We start from the raw sequence: 24,909 nt of genomic DNA on the forward strand, positions 1-24,909 counted from the left end.
GTGCCATATATGAGTGCTGCCTTTCAGTGCCCATCAGTGATGCCTATCAATGCCCATCAGTGATGCCTGTCAATGCCCATCAGTGCCACCTACCAGTGCCTCCTCATCAGTGCAGCCTATCAGTGCCCATCACTGCAGCCTTTTTTTTTTCAAAAGTTTCAGTTGTTTTTGGTTCGTTTATCAAAAAATAAAAAACCCAGTGGTGATTAAATACCACCAAAAGAAAGCTCTATCTGTCTCAAAAAAAATGATAAAATTTTCACATGGGTACAGTGTTGCATAACTGCGCATTTGTCGTTCAAAGTGCGACAGTGCTGAAAGCTGAAAATTGGCCTTGGCAGACAAGGTGTTAAGGTTACATTCTAGGCAAATATAATATACACAAATTAATACAGCTCTGTAATCATTCATGCACCATTAAATATGTGTTTAAATGCAAGCTATGTGAGTACCCGAATCTGACCTGGTGTCAGCCTCTCACAATCTCTGTACAGCAGAGCTAGAGTGTCAGAGGAAATAGCAGCACAAGGAACAAAACCGTTCATGTGCTGACAAGAAAAATGCTGATAGGAGGGGAAAGCAGAATGGCAGAGACATGGCTTTACTATTTTTCTGCTTCTCCTTTCACTGTCCAGTAAGGCTAGGGTGAGTTGAGGATGGCCTGGGCTCAGGGCAGTGGGGTGATTGGTGCTGGCCATCAGATTGAGGACATCTACAGAAAAAGTACTGGGGAGGAAATTTCTGGATTGAAGGTTAACAGTGCAACAACAGCTGCTTGTTGTTTATTCTTTAATGGGATAATCATTTGCATCCCTCCATTTTTTGGTTTTGCTTTATCTAGTAATATCGATTTAAACTATTTTTTTCTGAAGTTTCCTGAGACCTTAGAGCCAAAAGTTTAATAATCATCTTTGTATACAAAATTATTAAATTCCCTAAAGGATAAGTTCACCTTTGGAACATGTTACATGTTCCATCTGTTTTTAGGGTGGAACATGAAACATGCCCCCATAGCTGCAGCCGTCCTCCCTCTGACAGATAATGCGGGGAGAAGTTTCTGTCAGATTTGAAAACAGCGCGGCCGTGCAGGGCTCTGCCCACACGGCCATATCATTCATTCACAGACTTCCATGAATGAATGAACTACAAGTCCCAACATCCTTAGCGGCTGTCGGCTTGTAATTTTCAATGAACTACCAAGGGGCTGTGGAGCGCTGTGGTAGTTTATTGAAGCTTTCTGTCAGTATATCTGTTTGACTGTACATCCTGTACAGCAAGCAGATATTCTGACAGGTCTGCAGGAGACCTGCATGGTGGCATCTACTGATCGCTGGTGCAATGCTTTCCAGGCTCCTTTGGACAAAAATAATATATGCACATTTTTGTACCTTTTTAAAATTATTATTTTTGTCCAAAAGGTGAACTTATCTTTTAACACGCCATGTCTGACCTTTTTTGCATAGGCCTGTTGGCGTCTGCAGGCATTGAGCCACTCAGTGAAGAATAGCTGATCTCCTGGGTACACTTTAAGAGACAACATTAGATGAATCACTCCAAATGGCAGATGGCAAACAGACTCCATTCTATGAGTCATTTGTCTTACCAAAGAAACAGGCATTTGTACAGTTTCCTTCGAAACATCCAGTATTTATTAAAATAAATAAAGAATTGATTTAAAGGAAGCACAACCACTATATTCTACACCCTCTCCAAATACTGAGCATTTATTAAAGCAGACGCTGGGACTGCTGGATTATTGTTATAATGAAATGCTTTGCAATTGCCAAGGCCAAAGCCAATGTTTTATGTACAGCATAAGGCAGTGCCAACATTCATTGTACATCCTATACCCAGTCCACTGCAGATGCCGCAGTGCTTGCAAGTAACTTAAGAAGAATGAAGCACATGTCTTGCGGAAAGGCATAATGAGCTTGCATGGGTTATGGTGACTGCAGGGAGATGACATCTCTTTTGACTAAACAGACCAGAATTAAAGCCCAAGTTTACTCAAACATTTTTTTTTAATAGCACAAGGGTCAGTACTTGCAATCAATTAGAAGTGTCCCTTGTGCTGCTGTTTTAGTTGAAATCCAAAGTCCCCTGAACCCCCTCCTCATACCCGCACAGCATTTATTAGCAGATGTTAATAGAGCCAAGGGACTAGCCACAGGCTTATCAAGAGTGCTAACTATGCCTGCTCTCTCTGCCCCCCCCCATGCATTAATAGATATTCCATGAATGAAAAGAAATCTATGAATTGAGGAAGCTGTCCCCTTATTCAACTGCCCGTCCCCCATTGATACAGCAGTTTTCATTCATGAAAACTATATTATATATAGTGAATGGAGGAGTGGGGTGGTAGTAGAGTTGACACTCTTGAGCAATGCCTGAGACAGATTTCCCAGCTTCCTTGCCAGCGCCAACAGTTTAACCCCTCGCCTACCGGGCACTTCTACCCCCCTCCTGCCCAGGCCAATTTTCAGCTTTCAGTGCTGTCACACTTTGAATGACAATTGCACGGTCATGCAACACTGTACCCATATGAAATTTTTATCATTTTTTTGTGACAGAGTTTTCTTTTGGTGGTATTTAATCACCTCTGGGTTTTTTATTTTTTCTTAAACCAAAAACCACTGAAAATTTTGAAAAAAAAATGTTTTTTCTTAGTTTGTTATAAAATGTTGTAAATAAGTGATTTTTCTCCTTCACTGATGTGCGCTAATGAGGCTGCACTGATGGACACTGATAGGTGGCACTGATGGGCAGCACTGATGAGGAGGCACTGGTAGGTGGCACTGATGGGCACTGAAAGGCAGCACTGATACATGGCACTGATAGGCGCCACTGACTGACACTGATAGGTGGCACTGACTGGCACTGTTAGGTGGCACTGATTGGCAGCACTGATAAGTGGCACTGATTGGCATTGATAGGTGGCACTGACTGGCACTGATGGGTGACACTGAAAGGCAGCTCAGATGGGCACTGATATGTGGCATTGATGTGCACTGGTAGGCACTGATATGTGGCACTGATGGGCACTGATGGGGCTACACTAATCATCGGGGCACACTGATCATCAGTGCCCTGATGATCAGTGTACATGTCCCTTCAGAGGAATGCCGATTACCAGCTCTCCTTTCCTCTGTCAGCGTGACAGCTCGAGAGGAGAGAAATGCCGATAACCAGCATTTCCCTGTTTACATGTGATCAGCTGTGATTGGATACAGCTGATCACATGACCAAGCCAACATCTTCGGCTCTTTCCATGATTGGTGATCCGCTGTGTCCGAGGGACACAGCTCACAGCCGATCGCCACGCTGCGCGCTCCCTGAGCCGCGCATGCGCAGAGAGAATGGGAGGAAGTCATATGACGTCCTCCCAGAATGAGAGAAACACCTTGCACCCGTCATATTACTATATGGCAGGCGGGAGGTGGTTAAGGCTGCTAGGGTATGAGGAAGTTCAGGGGGCTTCGGATATTAACCACTTGTCTACCGGCCAGTTTCACCCCTTTCCTGCCCAGGCCAGTTTTCAGCTTTCAGTGCTGTCGCACTTTGAATGACGATTGCACGGTCATGCAACACTGTACCCATATAAAATCTTTATAATTTTTTTGAGACAGATAGAGCTTTCTTTTGGTGGTATTTAATCATCACCACTGTGTTTTTTTTCTTGATAAACACCTAAAAACAACTGAAAATTTTGAAAAAAAAAATTTTTTTTCTTAGTTTCTGTTAAATAATTTTGAAATAGAGTAATTTTTCTTCTTCACTGATGTGCACTAATGAGGCTGCAGTGATGGACACTGATAGGCTGCACTGATGTGCACTGATGAGGAGGCACTGATGGGCATTGACAGGCATCACTGGTGGCCATTGACAGACATCACTGATGGGAACTGAAAGGCAATACTCATATATGGCACTGATAGGTGACACTGATAGGTAGCACTGACTGGAACTGTTAGGCGGCACTGACGGGCACTGATAGGCAGCACTGACTGGCACTGATAGGTGGCACTGAAAGGCAGCTCAGATGGGCACTGATATGTGGCATTGATGTGCACTGGAAGGCACTGATATGTGGCATTGATGGGCACTGAAGGGTGGCACTGATGGGGCTACACTGGTCATCAGGGCACTGATCATCAGTGCCCTTATGATCAGTGTAGATGTCCCCTCAGTGTAGATGTCCCCTCAGTGTGACAGCTCGTGAGGAGAGAAATGCTGATAACTGGCATATCCTTATTTACATGAGATCAGCTGTGATTGGACACAGCTGATCACATGACAAAGCCGAACTCATCGTCTCTTTCCGCTGATCGGTGATCCTCCGTGTCCCGATCGCTGTGCTGGCACGCACACGCAGTTAGAGTGGGAGGACATCATATAACATCCTCCCAGAACAAGAGAACCACAGCCCTTCCATCATTTTATTCTATGGCGGGCAGGAGGCTGTTAAAGTAGAACTATACGCAAAACTTTTTTTTGGATAGAGCAAGGGAAGGTTATAACATCTGTCAGATTTTATTTTCCCCCTCGGTGTCCCATTGGAGAGATTTCCCTTCATTTCCTGTCCCATAGCCAAACAGGAAGTGAGAGGAAATCCCTGCAATGAAGGGAATTTCTTGGGGACCTCCAGGTCACCAGAACTAGTGTCCCCTTTGGAAGTTTTCACCCTCTATTACTTTTCAGGGGACTACCCAACATTTGGGATTTCTTTTACTTTCAATAATAATGGTAAACTGGACAAAAAGAGAGGTTGGTGTGAAATATCCCTTAAAGTTTGGTTTTAATGAATCACCTACTACACTATTTTGGGAGTAAACAGAGCTGCAATTAGTCTTTGGATAGATGTACAGTATGTATGTTTAATCACCCTTCAGCTTCTAATATCCTGATAGAGGATAATCTTTAAGACACTTAAGAATGTTCTATAAGGCTTGGCAGGCTGTAATGTTAGATTAGGGTTTTGTTTTGGGCTTTAGGTATGCTTTTAAAGTCAAGCTGTGTCATGCTATAAAAAAAGAAGGGAAATACCAGAAATAAAGAGAATTGATGTTACTTCTGGCACCTATAGCATATTTTTTTACTGAAACATACTCTGGTTGCTGCATCACACTAATATGCTGCAAAAGTCTAGTGTCACACACCCACAAGTGCAGAGCACAGACGTTCCATGACTCTTAGTACATTTATCTCATTTATTATATTATTCTGTGTAATATGTGATGTGCATACCATTTATGTGTTTATTTTTACTCCATTCTAGCCAGTTCGTATGATGTCTGTGTATCTTGGCCTGGGTAGAAAAAAAAAAAAAAATCACTTCTCCGATCTCTGTGTGATCAGAGGCATGTCTTTTCCTTTCCATTGTCAATTCTGACAGCTAGAAAGACCAAACTAATTATGGGTTACTGTCCACTATTTGCTCAGTAAGTTACATCAAAGCCAAATGCAAGTAGCTGTTATAGCAACCTTGGATTAACCTTCTACTGCCATGCATTGCTATTGTTACTGATCAAAATGATGTGAAAATCTGTTGTAAATGTATCCATTTGTGTTATTAATGCTTTATTGCTCCTGCATGCGCTCACGTGGAATATGTGCTTGAACCCCTCTCATGCACATAAACATAAATGTGAACAAAAGCAAAACAGGGTGCACTCTCTTCATGCATTACTGTGGTGAAACACAAATTTATTTAAAAGCATAAAAATGCACACTCACAAACCAAAGGGGGATAAAAACAGAGAAGAGTCCGTAATGAGGGTCCAAAGTGATGGTAGACCCTTGGAAAGGTAGGCTAACGTGTTTCGGGAGACGTACTCCCTTCTTTAGAGCTCTGAAGAAGGAAGTACATCTGAAACGTGTTAGCTACCTCACCAAGGGTCTACTGTCACTTTGGACTGTCATTACAGACTTTTCTTTTCTATTTTTATCCCACTTTGGTTTGTGAGTATGCATTTTTATGCTTTTATATAAATTAGTGTTTCACCAGGGTAATGCACGAAAAGAGTGCGCCCTGTTTTGCTTTTGTTCACCAGTATCAATATTTCCCGATCTTCTAAGGGCTGCACATCAACGAATAACAGTTACAGTCATCCTAGTCTGCATGAAGATTTGAGCACTGGTTTTGTTAAAGAAGTATAGCCAAAGCTTTTTGGGCTGTACTGGGGATCACAGGAGTGCAGTTTGTTCTGCACTCCTGTAACCCGTTTTCAGCTGACAGTGGGCTAAAGCCCACTCTGTCGGCTGACATCACAGAGCCGGTCCAGGCTCAGAAAAGATCTAGACGATATGGTCAGATACACCCAGATGCCTGGGCCGGCAGTTGGCACAGCCTCTCAGCGACTCATCCCTCCCACAGCCCAGCGCTCCAGTGGGCACCGGAAGTGCAGTGACTGACAGTCACCAGCTCTGTACTCACTGAAGGCTGGCATATGAGCTATCAGCAGTCTTTGATGCTGTGGGGTTTTTTGTTTTTTTTATACTAAAGGAAAATATACTGTGTACTGCAAGTGCACCCACAAGTGCACTGCAAATGCACTTGCTCTTGATCCGAGGGGAAGCTCTGAAATGAGGGGAAGCACTGCTGATTTCTATCATCCAATCATGTGCAAGCAAAAATTATGTTTTTTTTATTTTCCTTGCATGCGATTGGGTATTCTTCGCAAAGTGCGAAGGTTTACTTCATTTTCTATGCTCTGGTGCAACTGAACTTGCAGTGCACAGTATATTTGCCTTAGTAAATTAACCCCTATGTGTCTGTGGAAGCAGGCAGCAGGGCTTAGGAGTGAGCTGGCATGAGTGTCTCCCCCCCCCCCCCCCATAGGAAGCTGTTTCCTATGGGGTCACTAGATGAAGAGAAGGAGCCAGGAGCACCGGTGGGGAACACATGAAGAGGAGGTACGGGGCTGCTCTGTGCAAAATCATTGCACAGAGCAGCTAAGTATGGCAGGTTTATTATTTTAATTAAAAACAAAATCACTGTAATACATCTTTCTTCTTCATTTATCTTACTAAGAATTTGTTTTTTATTTAAACTACTTTGTATAATTAGATTTATGTTTTTCCATTTTCAAAATGTATTTATAGTGTTATCCACTTGCAGATAAAAAAGGCGCATATTTGCACATTCTATACAAGCAAATGCACTGAAAGGAGCTCCATTATCTGTTGCTTAGAGCAGAGTTCCAGTCATACTCTAAAAAATAAAAGTCAGCAGCTACAAAAACTGTAGCTGCTGACTTTAATAAACAGCCACTCACCTGTCCCTTAATCTCGCAGTGTTCTCCCTGCAGCCTGTTTCACCGGCTGTCTGGTGTTCCTGGCGCCGACATCTTCAGTGTGGGCCACCGGCTGTGACAGTTTGCGGCTTCACAGCCGGTTGCCAACTGCGCATGTGCGAGTAGAGCTGCGCATTCGGAATGGTTCTGTCGTCTGGGACCTGTCACGTGTCCCAGAAGACTACAGGGAGGGAGGGGAGGACAACGTCTACTTCCAATCGCCTAGGCAATGGCAGCAGAAGTGGGAGCGGGTACCTGTCAATTTTGGCACTCCCCAAATGTGCCAATCCTTAATGGGGTGCAGGGGACCAGTCTTTAAAGCAAAACTTCCCCTTTTGAGTGGAGCTCCACTTTAAAGTGAATATGTGGTTTGCCCATGAAGGGAAGAGCAACAGGTTAATTTTATCTGCTGTTAACATCAGGTTATGTTTACCTCTCCTTTATTTTTTAATGTTCCATTAGACTCCGAGGAATAGGAGAAGCCTCCCTCTGTAAGCTACAGGACAAGCAAGTCGTAACAGTAAGGTGACAGTACTGGTGCTTGATGATTGGCCGAGCCTTGTCATATGGCGTGTTTTACAAGCCCATCCATACCTGGAATAGCCGGGATTTTGTATAAATTCTGGTTTGCATGAGGCAAAGCACAGGTTCACTTTTGAGAAAAACATTCTGCATACTTAACCCTCAAGAACCCCTAGTATTTATGTGAACCTCCAGACTATGAGCACTATAGTATTTACATATTCTGAACAAGCAGGAAAAGTCCTTTAAAACAAAGTATCAAACACCTCTGTAGCTATAGGCATTGTGGGGCAACTGTCCTTTAAATTCTCAACAGAGGCACTGAAACCTCTGTTATTTCACTATTACTTTCTATTGCGCCAGAAACTTGTTAGGCCCTCTAAAAAAACACACAACAGATTAAACTGAAGTCTTTGAGTAAGCTGGGTACACGTATTGAAAATCCCTGCTGTACACGCCGAATTTCAATCTGTGTGTAGCAGTTCAACAGTAGCTATTAGTTAGACTGGCTTTGGTCGACAGTCCTGTTGGAAACTTCGGTGGCTTGCAGCCACTTGGCTGCAAATCGGTGCATTCTGACAGTGGAGGAGTCTTGTCGTAAGAATACAATAGCACAGTGGGAAGGATTCCTGCATTCACCTTGCTTGTGTGGATGCAGCAATTTGTTAATTTTTTTTCATTCAATTAATCAGTGCGCTGAACAAAAAAAAGTGTTCCCAGTTTTGTTCAAAAGCCATCTCCCATGATGAACAGTCAGAGGGACTCTTCAATGGAGGATCATAAATCCTTGTAATTTCATTTGGGTGCACGGTTGCATGACCACGCAATTGTCAGTTAAAGTGACGCAGCGCTGTAACGCAAAAAATGTCTTGATCATGAAGGGGGGTAAATCCTCAGGAGGGCAAGTGGTTAAGTAGTAACGCAAATACACAACCTGATGTTGGTTCTCAAGTGACTCCCAACACCGGCAACCTGTACGTTATGGCTACTGGTTTATGAGTATGGTTTCTGTTTTAAGGAATGTTATTTTGGTTATTTGTTAATAAATAGCCAAGCTGGCCAATTTTCTCTAGATTGGGTCCTTGGTCATTTTTTAATTAGTATAATTTGGGAAGGGTATCTATGGTGAAATTTATAATGACTTGGAGACATACAGTCATGGCCGAAATTGTTGGCACCCTTGATATTTCTCCAGGAAATCATGTATTTCTCACGAAACGTATTGCATTAACACATGTTTTGCTATACACATGTTTATTCCCTTTGTGTGTATTGGGACAAAACAAAAAAAGGGAGGAAAGAAAGCAAATTCGACATAATGTCACACAAACCTCCAAAAATGGGCTGGACAAAAGTATTGGCACCCTTTCACAACTGCGGATAAATAAGAATGTTACAAGCATGTGATGCTCCTGTAAACTCACCTGGGGCAAGTAACAGGTGTGGGCAATATAGAAATCACACCTGAAAGCAGATAAAAAGGAGAGACGTTCACTTAACCTTTGCATTGTGTGTCTGTCTGTGCCACACTAAGCATGGACAACAGAAAGAGGAGACGAGAACTGTCTGAGGACCTGAGAACCAAAATTGTGGCAAAATATCAACAATCTCAAGGTTACAAGTCCATCTCCAGAGAACTAGATTTGCCTTTGTCCACAGTGCGCAACATTATCAAGAAGTTTGCAACCCATGGCACTGTAGCTAATCTCCCTGGTCGTGGACGGATGAGGAAAATTGATGAAAGATTGCAACGCAGAATAGTCCGGATGGTGGATAAGCAGCCCCAAACATGTTCCAAAGACATTCAAGCTGTCCTGCAGGCTCAGGGAGCATCAGTGTCAGCGCGAACTATCCGTCGACATTTAAATGAAATGAAACGCTATGGCAGGAGACCCAGGAGGACCCCACTGCTGACACAGAGACATAAAAAAGCAAGACTACAGTTTGCCAAAATGTACTTGAGTAAGCCAAAAGCCTTCTGGGAAAACGTCTTGTGGACAGATGAGACCAAGATAGAGCTTTTCGGTAAAGCACATCATTCTACTGTTTACCGAAAACGGAATGAGGCCTACAAAGAACAAAACACAGTACCTACGGTAAAATATGGTGGAGGTTCAATGATGTTTTGGGGTTGTTTTGCTGCCTCTGGCACTGGGTGCCTTGACTGTGTGCAAGGCATCATGAAATCTGAGGATTACCAAAGGATTTTGGGTCGCACTGTAGGGCCCAGTGTCAGAAAGCTGGGTTTGCGTCCAAGATCCTGGGTCTTCCAGCAGGACAATGACCCCAAACATACGTCAAAAAGCACTCAGAAATGGATGGCAAAGAAGCGCTGGAGAGTTCTGAAGTGGCCAGCAATGAGCCCAGATCTAAATCCCATTGAACACCTGTGGAGAGATCTTAAAATTGCTGTTGGGAAAAGGTGTCCTTCCAATAAGAGAGACCTGGAGCTGTTTGCAAAGGAAGAGTGGTCCAAAATTCCGGGTGAGAGGTGTCAGAAGCTTATTGATGGTTATAGGAAGCGACTGATTTCAGTTATGTTTTCCAAAGGGTGTGCAACCAAATATTAAGTTAAGGGTGCCAATACTTTTGTCCAGCCCATTTTTGGGGTTTTGTGTGACATTATGTCATATTTGCTTTTCTGCCTCTGTTTTATATTTGTTCCAATACATACAAAGGGAATAAACATGTGTATAGCAAAACATGTGTTAATGCAATACCTTTTTTGTGTGAAATACTTGATTTTCAGGAAAAATATCAAGGGTGCCAACAATTTCGGCCATGACTGTATGTGGTTACCCTAGTAAAGATTTCCTTCACAGAAATCCTAAATATGGCCTTACACAACCAAACAGCGAGGATTTCTAACAACTATTAAATGAGTTTCATAATGTATACTATTACTGTGTCATCATTTGATTTCAGGTTCTCTTGGTCACTATGTAGTGAGGTTCACATTTGACATGATCAAACTGACTATGATTCATTTAATTCTCTACCTTGCTTTAAGCTTACTACGCCATAATTGCACAAGCACATAACAGTGTGTTCATCCTGTTTGTGGAACAATCCCCTTTTCTCTGAGAATGCTGCAAGATGTACTAATTACACGTGATTTTTACTGCAAAGGATAACGTGCTCTTCACTATAAAGCCAATTAGTTACTTTTAGTGCTGTAAGCAATTTGGAATGCTCTTCGACAGGAATGTAAATCCTGGGATTAGTATTATGTGCTGTTGAATAATAATAGCTCCAACAACAAAATCCTTCTCCTGAGTAACATAAACTCCCTGGTATTAGAAAATAACAGTATAATAAATGTGAAAAATATCTGAATTTGGGATGCCTACAGCAGCTCTCTGGATCACAGCTAAAACGTTTGTATAGGTTCATTAAATACACTGACTTGCTGCTGTGGGCAATCTAGACCAGTAGTGTCCAGTTTAAAAGGTAGCCGGGGCTCAACGGTGGCCCTTGATGCCACTAAGATGCCACACATGCTATTTAGCATATGCAATGCTACAGAAGACTGTCAGAGACTGCACATATGCCACAGGAGATGTTACGAGTCTATGGACATGCTACAGGTGTAGTTAGGGACACGTTACAGGAGAATACTGGAGGTCACTGCCATTACAGCCCTTTTAAAGTTCAATCCTTCCACAAAGGACTGCTAGGGTCTGGGAGTCACCCAAGAACCAAAAGGTCATGTGGCTTTCTGAACACAGGTCGGGCACCAGGGCTACCTAGTCGTTTTATACATGTGGAATATTAGACTAAAAACATACAGGTTTATTCAAAAAGGCACTGCAAAAAGTGGCAAGTCTTGTCCCCTACAGCATTGTAAATGCTGTTTTATAGATGTGGCTTCTTTCACTTTGTTATTTGCCTTGTTGAAGAAGTTTGATAGTTCTATATGCCATGGGTGGTTTTAGGTTGGCGTGAATTTAATTTTAAATAAATGTAATGTGTGCACTAGGGCAGCCTACATGCTGTCCTCTAACATAATGTAATCTCTCACATTTGAAGGAATTTCCAAGAAAAAAATAAATCCTTTATTCATTTGGGCACCTGTCGTGCAATATCATGATGGGGTTCCCTTGTTCAATAGTGATGTATTTATGTCTATGGAAAAAGCATTACAATGTAATTTTCATCTGGGCAGAGACTGATGTGAATGAAGGGTTGGAAACTCATTCCTTTCATTATTTAAAGGAACAACACGTTCTGATCCTGAACTTCTCTTCCTCACACTGACTTTTTAAAAAATAAAAAACTTATACTTACCTGCTCGGAGCAGTGGTTTTGCATAGAGCAGCCCAATCCACCTCTTCTTGGGTCCCCTGCCTTTGTCTCCTCCATCTTGACCAGTGCCTCCAATAACAAACCGCTTGCTATGGAGGCACTGGTGCATGCTTGCTCCCAAGCCACTCCCATAAGAGACAGAGCATAGAGCTGCTGTGTCTCAGCCAATGAGGAGAGAGAGACCCGGAACAGCTGAGGCTCCCGTGCTGAATCAGGGAAGGTCAGGAGAGTATTTAGAAGTATTTAGAAGATTTATAATGCATGAAGGGAAAAAAAACCTTCAGCTTTTACAGCCACTTTAAAACATTAAATTAAGCAAACCTATGTACAAGAGTTCAATGACTAAGGCTATGCAGAGATGTTAAATTTACATCGCCGATGCCCGGGACATGCAGTTCTGGGCACTGGGCAGGTAGTTTTTTGTTAACCTTTAGCCCTGCTGTAGGCAATTCTAGTCCTACATTGTACATGGTGATGCCAGTCAGGCAAGAGGAGGAACTTTGGGGGATCAGTCTTACAGAGAGGAGAAAGTCTGCAGGAGCCTCTCCTGACCTCATTCCTACACCTCCTAAACCAGCATCTATTCCTTTCAGTTTGGGAAAGAGGGGGCACTGCAAGGTTGAACTTTATACTCTCTCAGATTTCAACTTTATCACTGACCAAAAGCAAGAATACAGTCAGTGAGGTCGGGGCTCCCAATCTGTATACTGGTTCCAGATCAGTGACTCAATAGTTAGAGAAGTATGAAGGTGACAGCTCCAGCACTTGCATATTCAAGCGCATGTTGGCATAAGAAACATGTTGCATGACGCTGAGCTTCTTTCAACCTGGAAGAGGAGGGGTGACTAGAAGTGGTAACTCTGTAGAGAACATGTTGTAGACAGTAGATCAATATCCTAGTGAAAGCTTTCTTAGTTTTCCACTACTTAGCAATATATCAACAGTACTGTGCAAAGGTTTTAGGCAGATGTGAAGAAATGCTGTTAAATAAGAATGCTTTCAAAAATATATATTTAAATTTTTATATGTAGGTTGAAACACAGACATGTAGGCAAGGTTCATATATGTGCGGGTGGTGCAGCTGCAGATCTGCATGAAAATCCGTGCAGCCGCACCACCCTCACAGGGGAATGCCGACCCGCAGGCGGGTGCCATTAATTCTTATGACACTCCGCCCGCACTGGAAAATGCAACCGTACTGGGAACCGAGGTTCCCGCGCAGGCTGCATTTTCAGAAGAAGTGCAGGGATTTCTTTCCTGCGTGTCACAGGGCACGGGAGTCCATTCAAGTGAATGGGTTCTCGTGCCCACGCAAAACGCAGCCTGCATGGCCGCATATATGTGAACCAGGGATAACTGAAACAGAAACAGCTCTGTAGGAAGCTTAAAAATGGGTGAGGAACAGCCAAACTCTTCTACTAAGGAGAAATTGTGGAACATCGTTTTATGTCACAAGTCATACATCATGGCAAGACTGAGTGCAGCAACAATACGCAAGGTAGTTCTTATTGCATTAGCTAGGTTTCTCCCAGGCAAAGATTTCAAAACAGACTGAGGTTTCAAGATGTGCTGTTCAAGCTCTTTTGAAGAAGTACAGACAAACGTGAAAAGAGGACCAAACATGCAGTGGTGGGCCAAGGAAACTTAATGCAGCAGAAGAAAGACATCATGCTTACTTCCCTCTGACATTGGAAGATGTCCAGCAGTGCCATCAGCACAGAACTGGTGGAAACCAGTGGGACCCAGGTACACCCATCTACTGTACGAAATCTGTCCAGAAGTGATCTTTGTGGAAAAATTGAGGCCAAAACGCCATACCTCAGTCGTGGAAATGAAGCTAAGAGACTCAACCACGCATGAAAACATAGGAACTGGGGTGCAGAAAAATGGCAGCAGGTGCTCTGGACTGATGAGTCAAAATTTGAAATATTTGGCTGTAGAAGAATGCAGTTTGTTCACCAAAGGGCTGGAGAGCGGTACAATAATGAGTGTCTGCAGACAACAGTGAGCATGGTGGAGGTTCTTTAAAAGTTTGGGGATGCATTTCTGCAAATGGAGTTGGAGATTTGGTCAGAATCAAGGGTCTCTAAACATAAGGCCAGTTTACTGTCCATCAGACTTTCGGGGGGGCGGACTGTGGCCATTGGGAGTAGTAATTGTCCTGGCATCAGTGGGAGTAAACAAAGCATCTTTGGTATTAGAGGGAGGAATAGCGCCCCTTCATTGGTGTAAGTAAGAGGAATAGTGCCCAATTGTTGGTGTTAGCGGGAGGAATAGTGCCCAGTTGTGTCAGTGGGAAAAAAACTGCCCCATCATTGGTGTCAGTTTGAGGAATAGTGCCCTATTGGTGTCATTGAGGGGGAAATAGTGCCCCATAGTTGGTGTCAGGGGGAAGGAACAAGGCCCCATCATTGGTGTCAGTGAGATGAATCGTGTTCTATTGTTGGGGTCAGTGGGAGGGAATTAGTGCCCCATCAATGGTGTCAGTAGGAGGAATAGTGCCCCGTTGTTGGTGTCAGTGGGAGGAATAGTGCCCCATCAATGGTGTCAGTAGGAGGAATAGTGCCCCATTGTTGGTGTCAGTGGGAGGAATAGTGCCCCATCATTGGTGTCAGTTTGAGGAATAGTGCCCTAGTGTTGGTGTCATTGGGGGGAAATAGTGCCCCATCATTGGTGTTGGTGGCAGGAATTGTGCCCCATCTTTGGTGTCAGTGGTAGGAATAGTGTCCTATTGTGAGTGTCAGTTGGGGAAAATAGTGCCTCATCAATGGTGTCAGTGGGAGGAACAGTGCCCCATCATTTTTGTCAGTGGGAGAAATAGTGCCTCATTGCTGACGTCAGTAGCAGTAATTATGCCCCATTGTTGGTGGGAGGAAGGAATAGTATCTTGTATCAGTGGGAGGTGAAGTGCCTTGAGGGCCGGATAAAGGCAAGCAAAGGGCCACATCCGGCCCTCGGGCCGCAGTTTGGAGACCGCTGGTCAGGATTAATGGTGTCCTCATTGCTGAGAAATACAGACAGATACTTATCAATCATGCTATATCATCATGGAGGCGTGTGAATGGTCCCAAGTGTATTCTGCAGCAGGACAACGACCCCAAATCTATAGCCAATGTCATTAAGAACTATCTTCACTGTAAAGAAGAACAAAAACTCCTGGAAGTGATGGTTTGGCCCCCACAGAGCCCTGATCTTAACATAATCAAGTCTGTCTAGGATTACATGAAGAGACAAAAGGATATGAGGCAGCCTACAACCACAGATCTGTGGTTAGCTCTCCAAAATCTCTGGGACAACCTACCTGCCGAGTTTCTTCAAAAACTGTGTGCAAGAGTACCTAGAAGAACAGATGCTGTTTTGAAGGCAAATGGTGGTCACACCAAATATTGATTTGATTTAGATTTATTTTCTGTTAATTTACTTTCCATCTTGTTAATTGATAAAAAATAAACTATTTAGACTATTTTTGAAGGCATTCTTAAATTACAGAATTTTTGCACACCCAACTAAAACTTTTGCAATACACTTCTGATTTAAAAGGTAGCATTGAAAGCCTAGTAGTTACATTCTAAGTCCTTGTATAATACATTGTTGTTATATAATTGAAAAAAATATTTTCAATTTCTGTTGTGAATGGTTTCCATTTAGTTTTATGTGCTCCCAATAGAGATATGTTCTAAAACCTAAAATGCAATGTGTGACTCCAGCTATAGTGGATATTGTTCTTTTATTTCCTAACACTTTTAAAACAAACGTTTAAAGGTTCAGTCCACCCAATTATGATATCTCAGTTTTTGGTAGATATTAAACCATCTGATAGCGTATCCTATCCCTTGGGGACTTTAATGGTGAGATTTCTGCAGCTGAGTTTCTGGGTCTGCATACCTGCCGTGGCCAATACCACAGGTTACCACTGAGTTGTTTTTAATTGATTTATGTTGTGTAAAAAACAGCAAGGGAACTGGAACCTGCAAAGGTGGGCAGGAATACCTACAATTACCAGGAGAACAGGAAGGAGTTGGCAGCTATGGCAGGGAGATCTCACTGTTGGACATTTTATAGGCTAGAGGCTGACTCATACCAAAAGGCTCCATCTCTAACTTAAATATCACTTCTGGGAAGACTGATCCTTTAATTGCCAATTTTGGAAACATGCATACTTGCTTCAACTAAATACATTTTTAATGTTTTAGTGATGCCAAGAAATGTGTACACTGTATTCATTTTTGGTATCTATCCTGTCTTGGCAGAAACAATTTACAGACACACCGGGGTTATAGATGGGGAATTTGTCCATTTTGAGATCCTAGATACTGCAGGTCAGGTATGGATCTGTTTTTTATTCTCAAATATTTTTGCATAATTGTGAGCATTGGATTTATAACTGAAAAACTATAGGAACTATTTCAAGAGTGTTTTTCTGCAGCAGGGCTTTAAAACCAAAGTTGATCTGTTTTTGCTGTAATTCAAACTGCTGAACTTGGCCCCCTTGGCAGCTCCAGGCAAAAGCCTAAAATACCTATACATGAACTGTATGGCCTGCCAAACGATTTCACATGATTAGGAAACTGGTGTTATCTACCTCAGCTATGTATGATGCTGTATTGCAAACTGGTTTCTGGTTAACTGCTGTTGTATTTAGAATATTACTTTTCATTCTCTAAAATTATGAGATCTTTGAAACATAGTAGCCCATACAGATATGGGCATCCACATACTTTCCGATTTTCAGGTCAATGATGTGACAGATTTGAGCTTAGCAATGAAAAGAAGTCGCAAGCAACTCGGCAATTTACTGTTTATCCTGCTTTCTGCTAAGAATGTCTTCTGGGGAAGCAATAAAGTGAATGGGGCTGTAGAGTATGGAGTGGCCTAGGCAGGGCAGGCAACATTCACTGCTATAAGATGAGGGGTAACACAAATCAAATGCTTTATTAGGCTACTTTGTATTCTGAGCCATTTGACTCAACACACATTTTTATGGCCTGGAGGCTGGAAAGGGGAGATCGGGGCTGGGGCACAGTCCATTTTTATGATCTGTTTATGAGACCTTAGAGTGCATGAATGTTCATGAAACAAGCAAATCCACCCTAAAAAAGTCCAAACGTAAACAGCGATCTATGTGCATAAAAGTTTTAAAGGATAATTGAGGTCACAGAAATAGATATTAAGTCTGCTAGTCATTGCACTAATGACTTTCATTTTCATAGTCCAGTAGGCAAAAAAGTAACACACAACCCAAAAGAGCTGGTCAAATATGGCCCATTCTATTCAGCACTGCAGGTCTATTTATTGAGGGGTGTGGTTGTTACTCAGCTATGACAGCATAGAGCACTGCAGTGGGAGGGCAAGAAGTGCATTTAACAGTAAAAGGTAATTTGACCTTTCTATGACCATGAGGTCAGTTACCCAGTTGCCAATAGCCCACAGTACATATACTGTGGACAGGTGACAGCTACAGGATAAGTGACGTACCTGTATGTCATTTAGAATGTGCGCACACACTTGATCCCCCAGCTGCTGTGATTGGCTGGGGGATCATGTGATTGCTATGCAATCACAAGATCACAATGTCAATACAGCTGTTATAAATGAATTCCATTCATAACAGCTGTGTTTCCTATAGTTAGCTGCAATTGGCCCACAGCTATCCCATGGTACATGAGCTAATCACAGCACCCTGTACCATGTGATAGCTGTGGGCCAGAATCACAGATCACAATAGTAAAACCACAGCTGTTATGAATGTAAAATTCTCAGTCTTCGTTTATATAATAAAAATAACCCAGTGGTGATCAAATACCACCAAAAGATAGCTCTATTTGTGTAAAAAAATTATGTTAATTTAATTTGCTTACAGCATTGCATGACCAAACAATTTCCAGTTAAAGTAGCGCAGTGCTGAATAGTAAAAAATGGCCTGTCGTGAAGGGGGTAAAACCTTAGCTTAGGTGGTTAAGTCTAAATGTCTAGATCACATTTACCAGCTTCAGTGTGTATGTATGTAAAATATATTTACAATAATAAAAAGGACACCACCTGCAAACTGAAGGATGTTAAACTTTCCCCCGTTTACTTTAACATAGATCAGTGGTTCTTAACCTTGTTGGAGGTACTGAACCCCCCCAGTTTCATATGCGCATTCACCGAACCCTTCTTAATTGGAAAAATAAAATATGATTTTTCAAATTCAAAACATAGGTATATATTTAGGTATATATTTATACATAGGTGCGCAAAATGAACAAAACCATTAAGAACAAAGAACAAAACCATTAAAACATGATTTTCACACAAAAACAAAAACATAATAATGAATATTTACTGCACGAATCCTATGAGTCGGGTGTGGGTCTTCACCTCTGCTGAACCGACGAGACTGACTCACCGAACCCCTGGGGTTCGATCGAACCCAGGTTAAGAACCACTGACATAGATTACATAGGGGTTGGTTTACTAAAGACAAACAGGCTGTTCACTTCGCAAGGGAAGTTGTACTTCACAAGGGAATTTGCCCCAAAGCTTGGTGAATGTGGAAAGGTTTCACTTTGCAAAGACTCGATGACAGAAGTCAGAAGAGCGTCAACTCATACACCAAGCTCTAGGGCAAATTCCCTTGCAAAGTTGATCAGCCTAGTTGCCTTTAATAAGTTGACCCTACAATATTCACATGATTGGGAACAACTTTAATTGGTTTCCAGTCTTTAGCAGGCACTGTAGCAATTAGTGACAGCCAGGTCTGACAGCTTGCAGCAATGCAAAGCATCGCTGCTAGCTGTAAAAAGCAGAACATAGATTACTGTCCCCTGTATCATGGTTGCAAGCATTCTGTCAGCACCCAGCCATGATTACTGCAGGGAATTGCTGGCTGTGAGTCACAAATAGCTGCGGCCAACATCAGCCTATCATTGCTTTATATGGGCTGAATGACTGCGACTTACACACCTGCCATTCCAGATGCAGAAAACAGCATATCTTGCCATTGGAAACTGCAGGTTGTTCTAATTGCCCATGTAAATGCACACTTATTCTTCTGTTATGGTTGAAACAAACTGCAATCAAACATCTGACTATGAATTTGGATTTTCTAATATTAAAGGCAATTTTTTCTTTTTTAAAAAACATCAAACTTGTCATACTTGCTCTGTACAGTGGTTTTGCACAGAACAGCCCTGATTCTTCTTTTCTGGGGTCCCCTGCCAGTGCTCCTGGCTCCTCTCTCCAGCCAAGTGCCTCTACAGCAAGCAGCTTGCTATGGGGGCACCCAAACAGGCTCGCTCCAGAGCCACTGCCTGTGTGTCCATTCATACACAGAGCCATGGCTTGGCCCCACTCCCTCTCTCTTCGTACTGACTCACCTGCTGTAATTGGCTCCCGCTACTATCTTAGCCAATGAGGTGGGAGAGTCCCTGGAGAGCAGAGGCTCTTGTGCACATCACTGGATCGCGATGGGGCTAAGGTAAGTATAAGGGGGGCTGCACACAAAAGGTTTTTTACCTTTATGCACAGAATGCATGAAGGTAAAAAACAAGCCTTTACAACCACTTAAAGGAAATTGGGGGCAAGTGGGAAAATCTATCAAATGCCAAAGAAATTGGACTAAAATAAAAAAAAAGTAGTCCTTGAATTTATCACCAAAAACATATTAAAAGGGTACATATAAGCTTGAAGGGTGATAATTTTTTATGCTTACAATGTACAGCCCTGGCCAAAAGTTTTGAGAATGACTCAAACATTAATTTTCACAAAGTCTGCTGCCTCAGTTTTTATGTTGGCAGTTTGTATGAAGAGTGATCAGATGAATTGCAATTAATTGCAAAATCCCTTTTTGCCATGAAAATGAATTTAATCCCAAAAAAAGCATTTCCACTGCATTTCAGCCTTGCCACAAAAGGACCAGCTGACATCATGTCAGTGATTAACACAGGTCTCAGCATTGATGAGGACAAGGCTGGAGATCACTCTGTCATGCTGATTGAGTTGGAATAACAGACTGGAAGCTTTAAAAGGAGGGTGGTGCTTGAAATTATCGTTCTTCCTCTGTTAACCATTGTTACCTGCAAGGAAACACGTGCAGTCGTCATTGCTTTGCACAAAAAGGGATTCACAGGCAAGGATATTGCTGCTACTAAGATTGCACCTAAATCAGCCATTTATCAAATCATCAAGAACTTCAAGGAGAGACATTCAATTGTTGTGAAAAAGGCTTCAGGTGCCCCAAGAAAGTCCAGCAAGTGCCAGGACGGCCTCCTAATGTTGATTCAGCTGCAGGATCGGGGCACCACCAGTGCAGAGCTTGCTCAGGAATGGCAGCAGGCAAGTGTGAGTGCATCTACATGCACCATGAGGAGAAGACTTTTGGAGAATGTCCTGGTGTCAAGAAAGGCAGTAAAGAAGCCACTTCTCTCCAGGAAAAACATCTGGAACAGACTGATATTCTGCAAAAGGATTGGAATACTAAGGACTGGGGTAAAGTCATTTTCTCTGCTGATACCCCTTTCTGATTGTTTGGGGCATCCGGAAAAAAACGCATCTGGAGAAGAAAAGGCGAGTGCTACCATCGGTCTTGTATCATGCCAAAAGTAAAGCATCCTGGGACCATTCATGCGTGGCGTTGCTTCTCAAGGGAGTGGGCTCACTCACAATTTTGCCTAAGAACACAGCTACGAATAAAGAATGGTACAAAGAAATCCTCCGAGAGCAAATTCTCCTAACCATCCAAGAACAGTTTGGTGAGGAACAATGCCTTTCCCAGCATGATGGAGATCCTTGCCATAAGGCAAAAGTGACAACTAAGTGGCTTGGGGAACAAAACATCAACATTCTGGGTCCATGGCCAGGAAACTCCCCTGACCTTAATCCTATTGAGAATTTGTCGTCAATCCTTAAGAGGCAGGTGACCCCCCCCCCACTTCCCCCCAAATTCTGACAAACTCCAAGCATTGATTATGCAACAATGGGCTCTGCCATCAGTCAGGATGTGGTCCAGACGTTGATTGACAGCATGCCAGGGAGAACTGCAGAGGTAAAAAAAATGGGTCAAAACGGCAAATATTAACTCTGCATAAACTTAATGTAACTGTCAAAAATCCTTTGACACTTATGAAATGCTTGTAATTATACTTAACCACTTCGTGCCGGTGCCTCCCGGTCCTTTAAGAGCTTCAGAAGCCAGCAAACGGGCTGGGTTTTAGGGTCATGTGACCGCTGTGATTCGCCATCACGGCGGTCACATGATCGGAAAAGGTCCCAATCTCCCCTTTTGATCGGGACCTTTCCGTGAGTCACGGACATATGTGCTTGGATTGCTCAGGGCGTGGCTCTCAGCACATATTTATTTTCTAATTGCATGCGAATATGCGGCCACTCAGCGTCAAGGTCCAAACGCCGAGAGGCCGCATATTTTCATGCACTTGGCGTCAAGGGGTTAAGTATAAAATAGTAACATCTGACAAAAAGATATAAAAACAGCAGACTTTGTGAAAATTATTATTTGTGCCATTCTCAAAACTTTTGGCCACGGCTGTAATGCCACCTTAGCCAACCCCACCTATTTCACCAATATTCATATTAATTGTATGCTTAGATAAGTTATTTTAGCATGTAGCCCTACAAAAAAAACATCTCTTTTGCTCTGAAGTAGCAAAGACTTTGATCAGGTCACAAAGATTTCACCTCCATGGCACAAAGACAAGAGGCTGAAAACAAGTATGGCCATAACTGCCATCTAGTGGAAATATATCATATTGACTAACAAAAATCCATTACTGGGATACTCCTTTCACAGTGGAAGTAGTCAGTGGAACACATGTGCTCTATACAGTAAAAAATACTATAACACATATTTTTACAGGTTTTGCTTAGATATCAGGGCAGCTCCAGCAGATGCACATTAGGTGTTGTTAAAAGGCATTGCGGTGTTAGTTTTATTCCATCTTCCTTTAAATGCACAGCTGTATTTTGTGATGTGTTATAGAGTGTCAACACCTTGTACAAAATTGCAACCTGCTCTGTTTATTTTTTCCAGCACACATCAAAGAATCATTTTATTTTCTACAAAGTACAGCTTTAAACAGGAAGTTGATCACTACCACACCTCTGCCATTCAGTAAAGGCCTTGCACTGTTTTCAGTAATTATAAGGTGTCTTCGTATTAAACAAGGTGGCGAATGTGACATCATCCAAGCATCCTCTCTGCCTAGTTCAATCAGAGAATGGCCTGTATGGATTGGAAAAAATACAAAACATTTGCTGAATGACAGAGGTACAGAGGTGGCTGTCTACCTGTGTTTAGTGTACAGATGCCAAATCACTATAGCAGCTGTGGAACAGGACAACCCTGATTGTATGTGGCACAGGCTACTACAATGAACTTCTGCATCCCCAGGACTCCAGAAATGACACATAAACATGATAATCTTATGCAACCAAGTTGACCCAATTTAAGTTTTACAAAGTACACTCACCGGCCACTTTATTAGGTACACCTGTCCAATGACTCGGTACCATAAACTGCTAATCAGCCAATTACATGGCAGCAACTCAGCGCATTTAGGCGTCTAGACGTGGTGGAGACGACTTGCTGAAGTTCAAGCATCAGAATGGGGAAGAAAGGATTTAAGTTACTTTGAACGTGGCATGGTTGTTGGTGCCAGACGGGCTGGTCTGAGTATTGCAAAAACTGTTAATCTACTGGGATTTTCATGCACAACCATCTCTACAGAGAACGGTCCGAAAAAGAGAAAATATTCATTGAGCAACAGTTGTGTGGATGAAAATGCCTTTTTGATGTCAGAGGAGAATGGGCATACTGATTGCTACAACATTCAGATGGTAGGGCCAGAACTCGGCATAAACAACATGAAAACATGGATCCATCCTTGCCTTGTATCAACAGTTCAGGCTGGTGGTCGGGGTGTAATGGTCTGGGGGAGATTTTCTTGGCACTAGTAAGGTGTACCTAATAGAGTTGCCGGTAAGTGTAGACTGTTGCTGGAGTTAAGCCTTATAGGAAATAAAAAAAAATAACAGATCAACTAGTGGGATCATCAGGCATCATTTATGTATTCTTGATTTTGCCCATATTTCCACTTTACCTGAATAGGCCATAAATAAAACAGCGCACCTGGATGTGCAACATTACCACAAAAAATAAATAAATAAAAACTTTATAATCTATTCCTGAGAGATGTTTTTTGAACATTTAATGCGTGGATTGCCAACAGAGATACCTGGCATCAATTCTATCTGCAGGAAGATAACAACGATCAACCCAAAAATATAATGCTGTTGACCATTATTTTTCCCAGTACCAGTTTGCTAATGATATTTGTGTAAGTCTACTGATGGACATGAACAATACTGCCCAATCTAGTTGATAGAATGCTATATAATTACTCTTACAGTGCTATTAATGTAAAAATGTTGTTCCAAATCAGATAAAAATTACATAGCTCACACGCTTTTACAGTGCCTTGAAAAAGTATTCATACCCCTTGACATTTTCCACATTTTGTCATGTTAAAACCAAAAACGTAAATGTATTTTATTGGGATTTTATGTGATAGACCAGCACAAAGTGGCACATAATTGTGAAGAGGAAGGAAAATGATAAATGGTTTTCAAAACTTTTTACAAATAAAGTGTGGCGTGCATTTGTATTCAGCCCCCTTTACTCTGATACCCCTAACTAAAATCTAGTGGAACCAATTGCCTTCAGAAGTCACCTAATTAGTAAATAGAGTCCACCTGTGTGTAACCTTAATCTCAGTATAAATACAGCTGTTCTGTGAAGCCCTCAGAGGTTTGTTAGAGAACATTACTGAAGAAACGGCATCATGAAGGCCAAGGAACACACCAGACAGGTCAGGGATAATGTTGTGGAGAAGTTTAAAGCAGGGTTAGGTTATAAAAAAATATTCCAAGCTTGGACCATCTCACAGAGCACTGTTCAATCCATCATCCGAAAATGGAAAGAGTATGGCACAACAGCAAACCTATCAAGTCATGGCCGTCCACTTAAAATGACAGGCCGGACAAGGAGAGCATTAATCACAGAAGCAGCTAAGAGGCCCATGGTAACTCTGGAGGAGCTGCTGAGATCCATAGCTTAGTTGGGAGAATCTGTCCACAGGACAACTATTAGTCATGCACTCCACAAATCTGGCCTTTATGGAAGAGTGGCAAGAAGAAAGCCATGGTTAAAATAAAGAAATAAGAAGTGCCATTTGCAGATTGCGAGAAGCCATGTGGGGGACACAGTAAATGTGGAGGAAGGTGCTCTTGTCAGATGGAGACCAAAATTGAACTATTTTGGCCTAAAAGTGAAACGCTGTGCATGGCAGAAAACACTGCACATCACCCTGAACATACCATCCCCACTGTGAAACATGGTGGCAGCATCATGCTGTGGGGAAGCTTTTCTTCAGCAGGGACAGGGAAGCTGGTCAGAGCTGATGGGAAGATGGATGCAGCCAAATACAGGGCAATCTTAGAAGAACACCTAAGAGTCTGCAAAAGACTTGAGACAGGGGCAGAGGTTCACCTTCCAGCAGGACAACAACCCTAAACATACAGCCAGAGCTACAATGGAATGGTTTAGATCAAAGCATATTCATGTGTTAGAATGGCTCAGTCAAATTCCACAACTAAATCCAATTGAGAATCTGTGGCAAGACTTGAAAATTGCTGTTCACAGACGCTCTCTATCCAATCTGACAGAGCTTGAGCTATTTTGCAAAGAAGAATGGGCAAGCATTTCACTCTCTAGATGTGCAAAGCTGGTAGAGAC

General features: G+C 42.4%; 1 protein-coding gene across 6 annotated transcripts in view; it reads left to right on the forward strand.

Moving 5' to 3' along the window:
- Positions 1-24,909, forward strand: part of LOC149444017 (ras-related and estrogen-regulated growth inhibitor-like) — a 193,134-nt gene that overhangs the window by 157,815 nt on the left and 10,410 nt on the right. For all 6 annotated transcript variants that reach the window (XM_089654979.1, XM_089654982.1, XM_089654977.1 and 3 more), the window contains one exon: positions 16,370-16,443. In XM_089654979.1, coding sequence (XP_089511105.1) covers positions 16,370-16,443 — 74 coding nt within the window. The remainder of the gene's footprint in view (positions 1-16,369; positions 16,444-24,909) is intronic.

This window comes from Staurois parvus, unplaced genomic scaffold (genome assembly GCF_062004578.1).
Source record: "Staurois parvus isolate SC_StPar_1 unplaced genomic scaffold, SC_StPar_1.0 ptg000818l, whole genome shotgun sequence".
In the NCBI taxonomy this organism is placed as follows: Eukaryota; Metazoa; Chordata; class Amphibia; order Anura; family Ranidae; genus Staurois; species Staurois parvus.